This window comes from Sarcophilus harrisii, chromosome 3, assembly GCF_902635505.1.
Source record: "Sarcophilus harrisii chromosome 3, mSarHar1.11, whole genome shotgun sequence".
NCBI classification, from domain to species: Eukaryota; Metazoa; Chordata; class Mammalia; order Dasyuromorphia; family Dasyuridae; genus Sarcophilus; species Sarcophilus harrisii.
Window position 1 is genome coordinate 319,735,920 of NC_045428.1, and position 15,088 is coordinate 319,751,007.

Sequence of the window (15,088 nt, forward strand, 5' to 3'; positions counted from 1 at the left end):
AACAATGAAAACATTATAAAACAAGATGAGAGCTAATATAACAAAGGTATTTTTTATGGCTGATTCTTTTAATAGCTGGGGTTTGGGAGAGGAGCCTAACAGGCTGATGAGGACATAGATTAGTATGATCTTTGTCCCAAGGCTGAAACTCTGGATTTCCACAGATTGGAATCAGTCTTGATGATTTCTCACACAAATCTCTTTTTTGTCCAAGAGCCCTACTCTAATATTCTCCTGAGAATAACAGAATTTGGCTTATGTCTAGTTTCTACTGGGAAGACATCTTACTGAGCTCAAATCTGGCCTCAGACAATAGCTGTATAATCCTGGGCAAGTTATTTAACTCTGCCTCAGCTTCTCCTTCATTTGTAAAATGAACTGGAGAAGGAAATGGCAAAGCACTCTAATATTTTAACCCCCAATGGAGTCACAAACAGTCCGACATGACTGAAAAATGACTGAATGACAACAATGGGTTCATGAGTAAGGAATACTATACAGAGCCTCACCTCTTACATCATTACTACTATCTTGAAAAGAGAATTGGGAGTCTCTAGCTTCAGCTAGCCTTTAACTTGTTGGTGACTGAGCTGAATTAAGCATGCTAGAGACAGGAGAGTCAGGAATCAAATAGAAATTTAATTTCAAAGTGAGGAAAACAAGTTTGCAAACCAAAGTCATCCTCCCCTCTTTTCCCCTGCTCTCCAATTAGGAGGGCTTAACTTGGTGGAGCAAGGTAGGGTTTATAAGCCTGAAAACCAAAAAAGGTGGAACTCAACACAATCATTCTTAGGTCTTGAGTAAACATTTCCTTTGGTCTTTTAGGAACAGTCCCCAAGTTGATTGACTCAAGTTTTAGAGGTTGTTGAACCTCATGATTATTCAGCAGGATACAGAACCAGAGTTAATATGGCAAAAACAAATATATAGCATCTGGTTTGGTTCATTTAAAAGTTATACCTGCACAAGTGTTAGGAGGTATCACTTTCTGCTGCAGTGTATTGGCTGCAATGTATTGGTCTGCTCTCAGACCCCCTGGGAAATAGGGAGAATACCTGGTGTTGGTATGTTTTGCCAGAGGGATAGCCCTACTAATCATCTTCCTATATGTAGCCAGACTAGTGGCTTCTGAGAACACAGATTAAAATCAATACCAAATTAGAAGAACTAAAAATGAGGAGATATGTCCGTAAACTCAGGCAACTCAACCAGACCTGTTTAAACAAACATAAGGAGGGCTGAGACTTTGTGTCTTTATCTTCTTTCAACCAAGTCCTTCTTTTTAAAGGAAGTTTAAACAAGGAGAAAATGAAAAAGACTATTGCAAAAGTCTCCTCCTTTCTAGTCTGTCACCTCTCCAATATGTTCTCCATATAACTTGCAGACATATCCCTAAAGCCCTTGTAGGTTTATTTGCTCACTTAAGGAACTTCAAAAGCTTCAATAATAATGATGATGATAGGGTATTTTGTGGATAACCCATATAAGTCAAGCACCCACACGGAGATCAGAAGTGATAAAAGGCCACTTTCCAGGTCTCTCTGAAGAACTTATGTCTTATTGTGAGACAGAGGAGACAGTGGCATAGGACCCCCTGCCTGAGAAGGTGCTGTTCCGTGAGCAAAGCAGAAACTGGGAATGTACAGATTTGGAGGCATCTCCATCCCAAATATTCATATAGACTCTTTTTTTGCTGAGGCAATTGGGGTTAAGTGACTTGTCCAAGGTTGTCCAGGGTTACGCAGCTAGGATGTGTTAAGTGTCTGAGACCAGATTTGAACTCAGGTCCTCCTGACTTCAGGACTGGTGCTCTATCCACTGCACCATCTAGCTGCCCATTTCTATACTCTTTGTGCCCAACTTATGGTAAAGCCTTCACAGTCGTATTGTTCTGACTAGCCTGATTGGACACACTGTACGCTGACCCCATGTTGTGCTAACATTTTGTTCCTCTTTGAGTACAAACAACAATGATGACAGCAGTGAATAGAGTGCCTGATCCAAAATCAGGAAGACCTGAGTTCAAATCCTGCCTTAAATGGTTGCTCACTGTGTAACCCTACTAGATATTATTTTTGCTGTTGTTATCATTACTAACAATAATCATTATTATCCTCATGGTTGTTGTCTTTGAGAGAAAATGTAAACTTCTTGTTTGACATTTAAAGCCCTTCACAATGTGGCCCCAGCTTCTCCCCTTTATGTCCTCTGTAGCCCAGCCATATTTGCCTACATTGAATCTCCTGCCTCAGTGCCTTTCATAAGACCATAGAGTAAAGCTGAAGGGTATTAAAAGCCCCTAAGTCGGGCTCCCTCATTTTATGGATAAGAGAACCAAGGCTCAGAGAAGGGCAAGGCTGAGCAGGGATTCAATATCAGAGGTCGGACTTTGTACCAGCTCCCTCATTGGGTTCCATGCTTTCCTCTGTTCCCAAGGCTTTCTCCATAATCTCATGCCTTGATTACCTAAACAACCCCATTTCCTCACTTCCAGCCCTTTCTCTCCATCCTGCAGATCTGTTTTGTTAACTCTTCGCCAAACTTGCTTTATTAAGATTCCCATTTGTCCGCTGTCTCCAGGAGCCTGAGGCTTTCTGGGTCCACAACTAACCCCTCCCCCCCACTTCATTACTACCTCTTCATAGGTTCCTCCTCTAAACTGTACTTGGCAGACAAGGACTTGGCAGACAGTTTAGGTGAACAGGATAATAGCGAGGAGCCATTTCTCTGCGGTCCTTTGCCCAGGGCAGTTTCAGGGTGACCTTCTGAAGACACTGTCCCTGCTTCCTTTGATATCTACCATATATTAGATGACACATTTTGGATATTTGATGGCGGGACTTTGAGGCAAGATGATGAGGGAAGGAGGAGAGCTGAGGACAGGATGAGATGCTAGAGTTAAAAGCTCCCCAAGAGTTCTTCTCATCCAGTCTCATTTTATGGATGAAGAAACTGAGACTCAGTGAGGGTAACTAATTTGCTTCGGGTCACACCACCATTCAGGGGCAGAACAAGAATGAGACAAATTTGCCATTTCTAGGGTATCCTAAATTCAGAGTTTAGTGATGTCAGTCAACCTACTGGGTGTTTGCTATGTCTCAAGCACGGTGCTAAACATTCAGGCTACAAAATGCACAATTCTAACTGGAGATACTGCATCTGACAGGTCACCAAAGGAGAAAATTTTGAGCTTGGAGCTTTGGACCACTTTTCACTCAATATCTCCAAGCTTGATGTAGTATTTGGAACACAGTAGGCACTTAATAAATGCTTGTCGTCTGACTGGCCTGCCTTTCTTAGGCTAAGAACCAGCCTTACTGGATCTTGGGTCCCAGAATCAGGAGGAGGCCCATGTGCCTAGCTCAGAAAATGAAGAATAAACAGAAGGATGAATGTCTTCCAAAAGTCTGTCAAATGGGGATATGATGGACTCCAAGGCTTGGTGTGTGTGACCAGAAAGGAACATGAGAGAGAGTATTCAGAGGATTAAAATGGGAGGGTGAGGAGGTTTCTACAGGGCTTCTGTGAAGTCTATTTCATGCTCCTTGCAGCTGGTAGTTTGGGATAAGATGAATGCCTTCATGTGCCCCAAATAACTCCTCATTGTATCTGCTCTGCCCCTCAGCTCTTCGGGGACGTCTGCTACAACTGCAGCCACGTGATCGAGGGAGATGGTAAGGCTGTTTTGTCCTCCCCAGGTGTCCCTCCCCTCGGGCAGCCCTACTGGGCACATCTGGCCTGCCTGGAGCCAGTACGGGGATCTGGGCCCTTGTTGTGCGGCCTTGACATAATTTCCCTCTGTCTGTGCTCCTTCTGCAGTGGTGTCGGCTCTCAATAAGGCTTGGTGTGTCAACTGCTTCTCCTGCTCCACCTGCAACATTAAACTCACCCTGAAGTAAGTCCCTGGTGGCTCTTCCAGAGCAACTCCTTCCAGGGATAGGGCAAGGGAATAGGCCTGAGGTTTCATCAGCATAGAGAACTCCCAGACAAAGAAATACATTCTACCAATGACAATTAGCCCTTTTTCTTCAGTTTAAAATCTTAGAGAGTTCCCTAGAGCAGATGTCTCCAGCTCGTAGTGACTCCTGAATGAGACCTGAACCAGATTTATTTGGGAATTTTTATTTGAAAATATTTAATTGGGAAATATCTAGCAGAATAAAAACAATTACAGTACAGTGTAGATAATATTAATTTGTGGTTTTCTGAGTTTGATACCTCTGCCTTAGAGAACTAAGAAGTGAAGTGATTTACCCAGCATCACACAACCAGTACATGTACCAGGGGTGGGACTTCACCTCAGGCATGGATAACTGTGCTAAGAAATGACCCCTACTTAAAGCACCTACCTAACTTTCTCCTGTCTCTTAAGTTTTCCATAAACCCCTTGGATGGCCTTATTCCCAAAGGACCCTGCAGGCTTAGGAGAATGCCTTTGAGGGACTCCATCAAATAAGTATCAATCAGGGACCAAGGCATCATAGTTTACTTTCTGTTGACTTCAGCAGGAGCTGCTGGATGAATGCTGGAAAAGAATAATAAAATAACAAGAGTTAGCATTTATATAGTGATTTAAGATTTGCAAAAATTTACATATATATGTATATATTTACTAATGACAATGATGCTGGTAGGTAGGTGCTCTGATTATCTCCATTTTACAGAGGAAGACACTGAGGCAGAGAGAAATTAAATGACTGACATTAGGGTAAAATAACTAGTAAGCATCAGAGGCAGGATCCAAACCTAGTCTTAGTGCTTAGTGCAGTGTTCTATCTGTTTCACCATTCTGACCTAAGTTCTGATCAAAGAAGTGCTGCCTTATAGAGTAGCAAGATGGGGTGGGAAGAGGTGGGAGATGGCAGGTGTCACTCTAAGCAAGAGCAGAGGGCATTAGAGAACGCTTAAAGATGAAATACTACATAAATTGACAGTAAGTATACGAATTCAGAGGGAAAGTTTTCCTGAATTAAAATGTATCATGGCACTGATCTTGTCCCTAATGGGCAAAACTTTCCTCTTCCCAAAGGAACAAATTTGTGGAGTTTGACATGAAGCCTGTCTGCAAGAAATGTTATGAAAAATTTCCTCTCGAGCTGAAGAAGAGGCTGAAAAAGCTGTCTGAATTGGCCTCCCGGAAAGCTCACCCCAAGTCTGTGGACTCAAATTCTTTCTGAAAAGCCCCTGCTGGGACTGTGTGCTCACCATTGCCATGCTGACCTTTCTTCCCTGGGTGATCTTCATCTCTGCTCCTCCTTTCATCTTCCTTTTCTTCTTCTTTTTCTCCTTCTCTTGCTCTCCCTCCCTTCTCCCTTTTCCTTCTCCTTTGTTGTCCTCTTCCTGACATCTTTTACACACACTGATTGGGACCCTGAAGTCCTAAGAGCACTCATAGTGTCATGAACCTACTGAAGGTTGAGGAAATCGAGGAAGTGAGGATCTAGGAGGTGAGGAGACCCATACACCCCGTTCCTATGGCCCACTACAAGTCTGACATTTCCCAGCTCTAGCTTCTGAACCCTCTGAGAGTTCTCTAGCAATATCCAGTTTGAGGTTAAGTCATCCAGCAAGTGGGAATACAACAAATTCCTCCCTGCAGTTTGGAAGTGAGTGCACCAGACATAACTGAAGCCCTCATTTAGGGACCCAAACAAGAATCCTTTGGAAGTCATGGCTCATTTTTCCTTTATTCTTGGGAGATCTTGCAGCTCAGTGGGCAATGGCCTTTCCTTTTCCTTTCTATAAGTTCTTTCTCATTGATTCATATTTTGTTACCATCTGCCTGAGAAATTCTCTTCTTTTCTTACTGTAGAGATTCTTGACCTGGAATCTACAGACCTCCAGTGAGTCCATGGATAGATTTGAGGTCAGTGGACTTGAATGGGAAATATATATATCCTCTCTCCCCAGATAAATGATTTCCTTTATAATTATATACGTTTTATGCATTTGAAAGCATAATTCTGCAAAGGGATCCCTAAAACCCCAGGCACTAAACTCCCAAAAGGGTCCATGACATCAAAAATATTAAGATTCACTGCTTTAGGTCCACATCAGATTTGTTCAGATGCTTTAAAGCGATGATGAGGTGGCGCTCTCACTCCCAGATTCTTGGCCACCTTATAGCTGGTGTGGCTCAGTCCCATTCAGTTTAATTAAACAAGTATTCATAGAGCACTCCCAGTCCTATGCTGGAAGCCATGGAGGGACCAAGAGAAACCTCTGCCTCCCATTTATAGAGTGCTCTCTTACACAGTGCTTTTCTTGCAACAATCCTGTGCTCTGGGAAGACAGCAGAGACAGACAAATAGACAGACAAACGGATTAGCATGGATGGGGGTACTGAGAAAGGAGGAAGCAGGAACTCCCCGGCCTGGAAAGATGGACAAGCCTTGGATAGATGAAGAAGCATGGAGTGGATGTGGAAAATGAAAGTACAGAAGTAACCACAGCCTTCAAGTACTCTTTGTTGAAAAGCAATATCATGCAAAGTCTGTGTGCTTACTTTCACAGGCTGGAAAAGTCAGTCTAGGCCCAAAGGATGATGTCCTTCTATAAGATCTTGCTTAAGAGGGGAAGTTATCCTCAAGTTATTGCTAACAGGCCATCCTGCCTATTGCCTTTCTTCAGGGACCGAGGAGCAGGCTAGATATTTTATCTTCCCCTGGAATTTCAGTGGCTTTAGCCAAGCCCTGCAGTGTGGTGTGGAGCTGGTGAGTTTGGCAGAAGCAGGGTAAAGATGGAGGAAGAGCAAGAGAAAAGAAGGAAACTTTTGAAGGATTGACAGAAACCTGTAGTCTGTCTTTTTCCAAGTACTTATTGAGCACCTTTTTGTCTCTGTCCCCAAAGTCTACTTTCCTGAAGAGGGTGGGTGAAATAAATGAACCATGGGTAGATTCATCTGATCCCAAATAAGAATCTCTTGTAGTTGGGAGAGAGGCCCATCCCTTTCCTATCATTCAACACCAGAACATCAAGGAATCTCATTACAGAAAGATAGACCTAAGAGGGATCTTAGATCAATCAAATCCCTTTATTTTGACAGATGAGATAAATGAGACAGAAAGAGAGATAAGCACTTGTCTAAAGTTACCAAGCTAGGACGAGACAAATTTAGGCTTCTTCCTCCCAGTCCTGCACTCTGCTGCCTCACTATAATGAAATCTGCTCTCTAGCCCCTCTACTTTTCATATTTTGGAATTCCTATTAATTATTATTTGCATTTGGATATCACGTAAAATATAAAGCATTCATATGCACTGACTTGCAAAGCCTGGACTAGCAATTCCTACACATCTCAATAGTGATGGACAGAAAACATGAAATGATCGCTTTTCTTTTGTCCTTTCCTTCAGCCAATTATGTCGGGGCAGCTTTCAGTTGGATTAGATTCAGGATAACTTCCTTATAATAGCCAGAGAGGATTCAGACTCTTAGATTATTAAATTTAAAGAAGCCTTATACATCATGTTACCCATCTTCATTCAGCAACTGAGGAAGCTGAGGTCTGGAGAGTGTTGTCATTCCTCCAAGATCACATGTCTAGTTAGTACTGGAAGCGGGTCTAGACCTCCCAACTGCTGATTCCCTGTCCAGGGTTCTTTTCAGTATACCACACTGATGCATGCCTGACCTGGATTAAGAGGTGTTGTTTAATACTGTGAAAGGCGAGGGCTCAGCCTCGTAGATGTTCTTGTGTTGAGACTGACCTTGTGGGAATGCATGGTCACAAAGAAAGAGGAAAGAACATTTTCAGTGAATCCTGGTAGGGGACCTGTTTGTAAATGTCTGAGGCTACTGGCTCCATGACGTGTAATCCTGTATTTATCAACTACAGCACATGAGATATATTGTAATTCATTTTCATTGCTTTGCACAATAAAGATTTATAAGAATAAAGGTGGCTGTGAACTCATGAAATAAAACTACTTGAAATTCCAGCAAAATGTACTTAATAACCCCCATCTCCATCAAGCACAGTGAGTGAAGTAGTTTTCAAGGACTTGTGCTTAAGAGTCCAACTGTAGAGATACCTCACAGAAGGTGTTACAGAGACCTTCTGTAGCAAAGCAAGAGGTTCTAGGCACTGATTTTGTCCTGTTAGGTGAAAGAAAGGCAGAACAACTGGCAGGTAAATGGTACAGGGAAGAAATATTGTTTTCCATTCAAGTAGTTTGAAAAATAGAACTTGTTAGAGGAGTAAAGCGCTTGCATGCCCAAGGGAGAGGGGGACTGGAAGTCCATTTTGGGCCAGTTTTCTCCCCATAGAATAACCTCTTCTGAGCAGACAACCAGGCTGGGGCCACATATCCTCAAGACAAGGAGGCTGAAGATGTCCAATATTGTGGGGTCTCTGTAGCAGTGGAAGGGAGATAGGAGGAAAAGCAGAGATAAATAGCCTAAAATAAAGATCAAAAGTTCAAAAAAGGAAGACCAAGCAAAAGCATGGCTTACAAGCAGATAAAACAAAAGAGAGGATCATAAAGAAAAAAGAAAGAATAAAAATTTAAAGAGAAGTCAGAATACTTTGCACATGGATAAAGGAAGATGAACCCAACTCCTCAATCAAAAAGGCAATTCTGTAGAATCTTTGGTTATCATTTAATATTCAAAAGAAATTTTAGAATTATTCAAAAGAGAAATAAAAATTATAGATGAAGGAATTAGAAATTAAATTAGTTCAGAAGTCAGATTTCTCAACACGACTTAAAAATAGAAAGTACCAAACATAATGTGATAATGGATAATTTCTCCAAAGTTTTGAAGGAAGAGAGAGAGAGACAAAGAGACAGAGACAGAGAGAAAAACAGAGACAGAGAGACAGACAGAGAGAAAGAGAGAGAGAGAAAAACAGAGACAGAGAAAGAAAGAGAGAGAGAGAGAGAGAGAGAGAGAGAGAGAGAGAGAGAGAGAGAGAGAGAGAATAAATTTGGAACACAAAAAATGCAGAATTGGAAGAAATTATCAGAAGAGAAGTAAAAAAAGCAATAACTTGAATGGAACATATGAATATTATATAAGAAGCCCAAACAATTTTCCTTGAAGTCAATGTGCAGAGTCAATTTAAGGATTGTAGTTCTCCTAGCAGAACAAGACAGATTAAAAACATGAATTCATACTGCAGGGGGTAGAAAACAAATTAGCAACTGCCCAGAAACTTTGAATATAGATAGTGAAGCACTGATTTACTGAATTTACAGATTGCTGTAAGGAAAAAAAAAACCATGCTTGAAACACTGAGGAAGGTTAGTGGTAAAATTTAACATTTTCAAAAACAACATATTTTGCTAGTAGCCAAGAGAAAAACTTTCAAGTATGAAGGACTGTCAGTTTGAGTAACACAGCATTATGTTTCAGGGATGAGAACCCAAAGAAGAAAACTGGATAGTATATATATTGTTTTAAAAAAGCAAAACCCAAAAGAACTGAAGTAGGAACCCAAAATAATATCTTTCAATAAAAAGATGTAATTTCAACATGAGAGGCATTTGAGGCATTTCTGTAGTTATACCACAAAGGTGATAAGAATATTTGATTTACAAAAATTCTCCAAACAAAAACAGGTAAATAACAAGAATTGTGTTTGACTCTTTTAAACCCCATTTGGGGTTTTCTTGGCAGAGATGTGGTGGTTTGGCTCTTTTATTTCCCTGCTCATATTACAGATGAGGAAACTGAGGCAAACAGGTTTAAATGATTTGTCCAGATTCACATAGCTAGTAAGGGTCTAAGGATGGATTTGAATTTAGGAAGAAAAATCTTTTGAACTCTAAACCAAATGTTCTATCTGGCACCACCTAGGTGCTCACCACAGAATAAGAGTAGCAATCATTTATGCAGCCTTTTAAGATTTGCAGCACATAATACACATATAATCTCATTTGATCCTCAGAACAACTCGGTGAGGTAGGTGCTATAATCATTCTCATTTTACAGTCGAGGCTTGGAGGAGGGTAAGTGATCTGCCCACTATCATATGGCTAATTTCCCAAGATAAATAATAAACTCAGGTCCTCCTTTACTTTATCCACTAGATCATCCAGCTGCCTCTATAAGCACAACCATTAAGAGAGGACTAAGTAATGAAGCCAAGTTTTCATGTTCACAGGTTATTTAAATAAAAAGTAAGTAATAAACAAACAAAAAAAGGATCAAAAAAGGCCCTTCAGGGTTAAAGATTTAAGACATGAAAAAAGAGGAAGAACTGCACTAAGTCCTGTAATTCCCCTATAAATATAAATTGCTATCTTTTGTAAGCAGAATAACACAGTGGGAAGCTGCAGGGGAGAAAGGAGATAAGAGACAGGAAAGCTGGAAATTCACCTCTGCCAAGTACATAGGTAAACAAAGGAGGATGATCATTTCTCTAATCTAATAATAAGAATGGAAGCTGTTGGGGAATAGCTTAAGTTGTTTGTCCTTTGTTCTTGAAAAGGACCATGACATCAGGGAGGTGATACCATGACATGTGAGTGAGATGGATTTAAGTGAGGGAGGGCTGTGCAAGGTCACTTGTCTCACTTTTCCTTCCGGAGCCATCTGGGTCCAGTGCCAAGATGTAGATCAGACTGGAGATGGCCCTGGATGAAGGAGAGACCTTGGACTTTTTAAGCTAAGGTCCTCAATAGGTCTCAGTTTGACTAAGGCTGCACCCATTCAGTGATTAAGGGTAGGTAGCAATTGAAACAAAAAATTTCCTTTTTAACCTAGTCCAAAAAATATAAATAATAAATGAATGAATGAATCTGGGAGGGGAAAACCCTCAGGATTTCTGGCCAAAGCAAAAATGACTGCTATTTACATTTGTGCCATTATTTTTCACAAAGTCTCATTACTGATGGTATCATCAGTTGCCTTGGTCAGATTGACAAATATTGTATACAGATCTCTATTCTGCTCCTGGTATTTCTACTGGAGTTGTCCAGAAGCAAACACTGTATCAACCATTCCTCGGCCCTTTCTGAAGCTACATTAACTTGCAGGTAGGTGACCATCTTCCAAGGATCATGGAAAGGGAAAAGGAAGGACCAGAACTCATAACTCAAAACATAGATTGATTCACACCATATCCCACTGCTTCCATTTAGTGTTACTTCCTTCATCAATTGATATTTTAAGAATGAAGCATACTAGAAAACAGAGAGAATGGAGTAAAATGATTAAATAAAATAACAAAAAAGTGTTTAGAGGAGGAAATTCAATTTGTTATTTCAGAAGCTATAGTTTCATGATAGAGACAGGAAACATAAAGAAGGTACAAATAAGCCCACACATTAGAAATTAGAATTCATGATAGAATAGAAAGAGAAATAAGGAGGACGAAATAAAAAAATTTTGGAAAATAGTACCAAAAAAAGAATGTTATTTGAAGTTAGAGAGGGGATGGAAATTGGGAAGGAAAACTTTGAACCATACATTTAGCTCAGCATAGCTCAGCAGGGAAAGAGAAAGAAAAGGAATAGAAATAGATACATAGAAAGAAAGCAAAATTATAAATTTAAGTAAAAATAAGGAATTTGAGGTAAGGCAGGTAAATGGAAATGAGAGAGGGATGTGCTGTGGGAATAACTTGGCATCAAAATAACATAGGAAAGTAATCATTGAAGCAAAATGCTAACTTAAAAGAAAAAAGATGATTAAATCAACACAAAAGAAATAAATGTAGGAAAAGACAAGGCTTACAATATTAACGTATAATGTAAGTAATTAAACAATATAATGTGATGAAAGAGAGAATTGGAATGAATAAAAATATCAAATTTGTTATATGAAAAAACATCTAAAAATAAAGGCATATAAAAAATGAACAAAAAAGACTGGAATTATATTTACTATACATCAGGTAATCTCAACAAAGCAAGGATTGAAATCCACTAAAGAAAAAAACTAAAATACATAATGTCAAGAGAGGTAAGCTGGAAATTACATTATACATAAGGTGTTGTAATAGGCACAATATTAATACTAAACATATATCACCAAATGGGATAACATCCAGATTCATAAAGGATTAACTGAAATACAAAAAAAAAATCATCAACAATAATTATAGGCAATTTTAATGTTAATGCTCAAAACTGGATAAATCTTAACACTGATAATAAAAAGGAAAATAGCAAACTATTGAAGTTAAATTGAAAATACTCATGGCATCTTGTGAATGGGATCATTAAAGAATATATATGATTCACATGATACCTTTACAAAAACTGATCATGTGCTAAAATGTAGAAACCCTCCCGTCCCCCCCCCAAAAAAAACCTACCACAACAAACAAACCTTCAACAGAGCAGAATATTGTGGTGTCAGGAATTTGGGTGTGAAGAAATTACAAAGACATGATTATTGTTAATTTAAATTAAATTTAATTTAATTAGGCACCAAATGCCTACATGAATGTACTTTATTAGGTCTTGGAGACACAAAAACAAAATGAAAAACATTCACAACTTCGAGGAGGTTACATTTTATTGGAGATTTAATATTTATATAGTAAATACAAGATCACTTTTGAAGAGAGGGAGTGAATTATCTTCTGATGGAGGGCATCAGGAAATACCACCATCAGAAATATTCCTATTTTGAACCTTGAAAGATAGATTCTAGGAGTAGGATGTAAAGAAGAAGTAAATTCCAGGAGATGGGAATAGCTGGAGTAGACAGGCACAGAGGTGAATGATTTAATTATAAACTAAGAGAACATATTGGCTGGAACATAAAATATGTAAAAAAGGAATAGTGTAAAATAAATCTGGAAATGTAGGTGGGAAGCAAACAGTGAATGGCTTTAAATATTAAGGTGAGGAGTTTGCTATTTTATTCTAGTGGTAATAGAGAGCCACTGAAGATTTCTAGTCAAGGAAATGAAGTAGGTAGATCTGTTTTTTAGGAAAATTATTTTGGTAGCAATGCAGAAGATAGACTGAAGAAAGGAGATACTAGAAATAAGAAATACTCAGGAAACTTTTAGTTGTTCAGGTGAGAAGTTATAAGGGCCTGATGGTTACTTTAGGTGGATAAGTGAGAGGTACATTGAGTGATTGGATATAGGGAATAAATAAGAAGGAAGAAATGAGGATGATTCTGAGGTTGTAAATTGGGGTGACTAGAAAGATAATCACATCTTCAAGAGAAACAGGTAAATTTGAAGGAAAATTGGCTATGTGTGGGAGGATAATGAATTCTATTTTGAGCAATAGATAGTGGGTAGTATCTTCCCCAGAAGCAAACTGGCTCTACTGGATGCCCAGGTGGGCTCTGATGTCTCTTCTCCATCTATGGGGTAGTCTCTTGCCCTTCCTCATTCCACCCTGACTCTCAATCCCAAATTAAGAACATGTTTCACTTTGTGTTGCTTGCCCTGGTGCAAAGTTCCTAGTTAAGGCTCTGTCTGAGATCAGTCCATTCCAAGATGAGGTAATGAGAGGTAAAACAGCCTTAGGTTTCTCTTTGGGGATGAGAGTTTCTGTCCATTCATTCAGCAAGATTGAGGTGGATGGGTAGTTGTGAACTTAGCCAAGGTCGCCCCTCAATCTAAGGTTCGGAAATTCTTCTGCTTGTTCACGGAGCTCAAGAGCAGCTGCACGTAGGATGTCAGCAGATCATCCATCTTATAGCCCTGGGGTGGGAGACACAGAGGAGGCACACAATGATCAGGGTGGGCCAGCCGGGAAAGGGGGGAGTGTGTCACAGAACCCCGGGATCTGGGAAAGGGGAGGAAGGGGAACAAGTATTTATATGGCACCTACTATGTGCTGGGCATTGTGCTAAGCTCTACAAATAGTATCTCATTTGACTGTCACAACAACCCTGAGAAGTAGGTGATATTATTATCCTCATTTTACAGTGGAGGAAATTGAAATCAACAAAGGTTAAATGACTTATTCAGGATCACTTCTGTGTCAGAGACCAGATTTAAACTTAGGTTTTCCTGACTCCAAGCCTAGCACTTTATGCCACCTAGCTGTCCAAGAGAAGATCTTAATGCGACAAATATTTAATAGAAGTATATGCACACACACATATAAACATATATGTGTATGCATATATCTCTGTATTAGGTATATTTGGCTGTAGGGATACAGATAAGTAAAGCCCCAAAGTCCTTGTTCTGATGGAATTTTCAGTGTAGGAATAAAACAAGGCAACTAGATGATACAATGACCAGGAAGACCTGAGTTCAAATCCTGCCTCAGACACTTCCGTGCAAATCATTTAACTTCTCTCAACTTCAGTTTCTTTTGGAATCCTAGTGTCAACTCAACTTGAAACAAGGTGAAAACTCAAGGATGATGTCAGGGTCCTGGTGTTAACTCAATAGAATTGATACAGTGCTTGTTGGTTCACACCTTAGAGCTAATCCTTGCAGGGTACTCCTCTCCGACCCCTGGAAATGTTCCCAAGTAACTCTTTCAAGTGGCTCACTGGAGTTGTATTTATGCTGAGTGTAAAAGGCTGACTCCACCTTCTGGAGGCAGGGATTAAGGGAGGTATGAATTCAGATATCTCTTTCTAAACCCTGAAATCTCCCAAACATGTGAACTCCAATGAGTAGTTAAATATTTCTTGCTTCTATGAGCTCTCTAAAAGGTGTGAACATAAGCATCGTTTCTATCAATTGTACTTAGTACCTTGTTTCAAGTTCTGGCCCAATATATCTCCTTCTAAGATCAAATCAATCATATTGAACCATGCTAAACTAGATAATTATTGTCTCTATCAATTCTAATGGCTTAATAGTTTGTAAAGATTCCAACAAGTTTCCTCATCTGTAAAATAGGGATAATAATAGCATTTACCTACTTCACAGTATTGTTATTTGAGCATTAAGTAAGGTAATGTGTATAAAGTGCTTTGTGACGCTTAAAGTGCTGAATAAGTAGTAACTATTATTATACAAAAGGGTTTTGAGGAGCCCGAGGAATCCCTGGACCACACTTTGAGAACCATTGCCCATACTGTGCTTGAAAGTCCAGAATCTAACATAGTTCTTTGTATATAGCAGGTGCTTAATAAGGGTTTGTTGTTGAGTGAATGAATGAGAAAGCAAAAATGACTGGGGCCATGTGGGAAATCTTGGGTCTTTGAA

General features: G+C 39.7%; 2 protein-coding genes across 5 annotated transcripts in view; one reads left to right on the forward strand and one right to left on the reverse strand.

The window, feature by feature from the left end:
- LIMS2 (LIM zinc finger domain containing 2) overlaps positions 1-7,899 on the forward strand; it is an 85,152-nt gene extending 77,253 nt beyond the window's left edge. For 3 of the 4 annotated variants that reach the window (XM_031959864.1, XM_012544642.3, XM_023499146.2), the window contains exons 8-10: positions 3,626-3,674; positions 3,820-3,895; positions 5,030-7,899. In XM_031959864.1, the coding sequence (XP_031815724.1) occupies positions 3,626-3,674; positions 3,820-3,895; positions 5,030-5,177 (273 nt within the window). In that variant the 3' untranslated portion in view covers positions 5,178-7,899. The remainder of the gene's footprint in view (positions 1-3,625; positions 3,675-3,819; positions 3,896-5,029) is intronic. The other variant, XR_002769731.2, reaches the window with a different exon arrangement.
- Positions 7,900-12,000: 4,101 nt separating this feature from the next.
- The window catches only part of MYO7B (myosin VIIB), a 122,188-nt gene continuing 119,100 nt past the window's right edge, over positions 12,001-15,088 (reverse strand). The window contains exon 47 of the mRNA XM_031961293.1: positions 12,001-13,618. Within this exon, the coding sequence (XP_031817153.1) occupies positions 13,529-13,618 (90 nt within the window). The 3' untranslated portion in view covers positions 12,001-13,528. The remainder of the gene's footprint in view (positions 13,619-15,088) is intronic.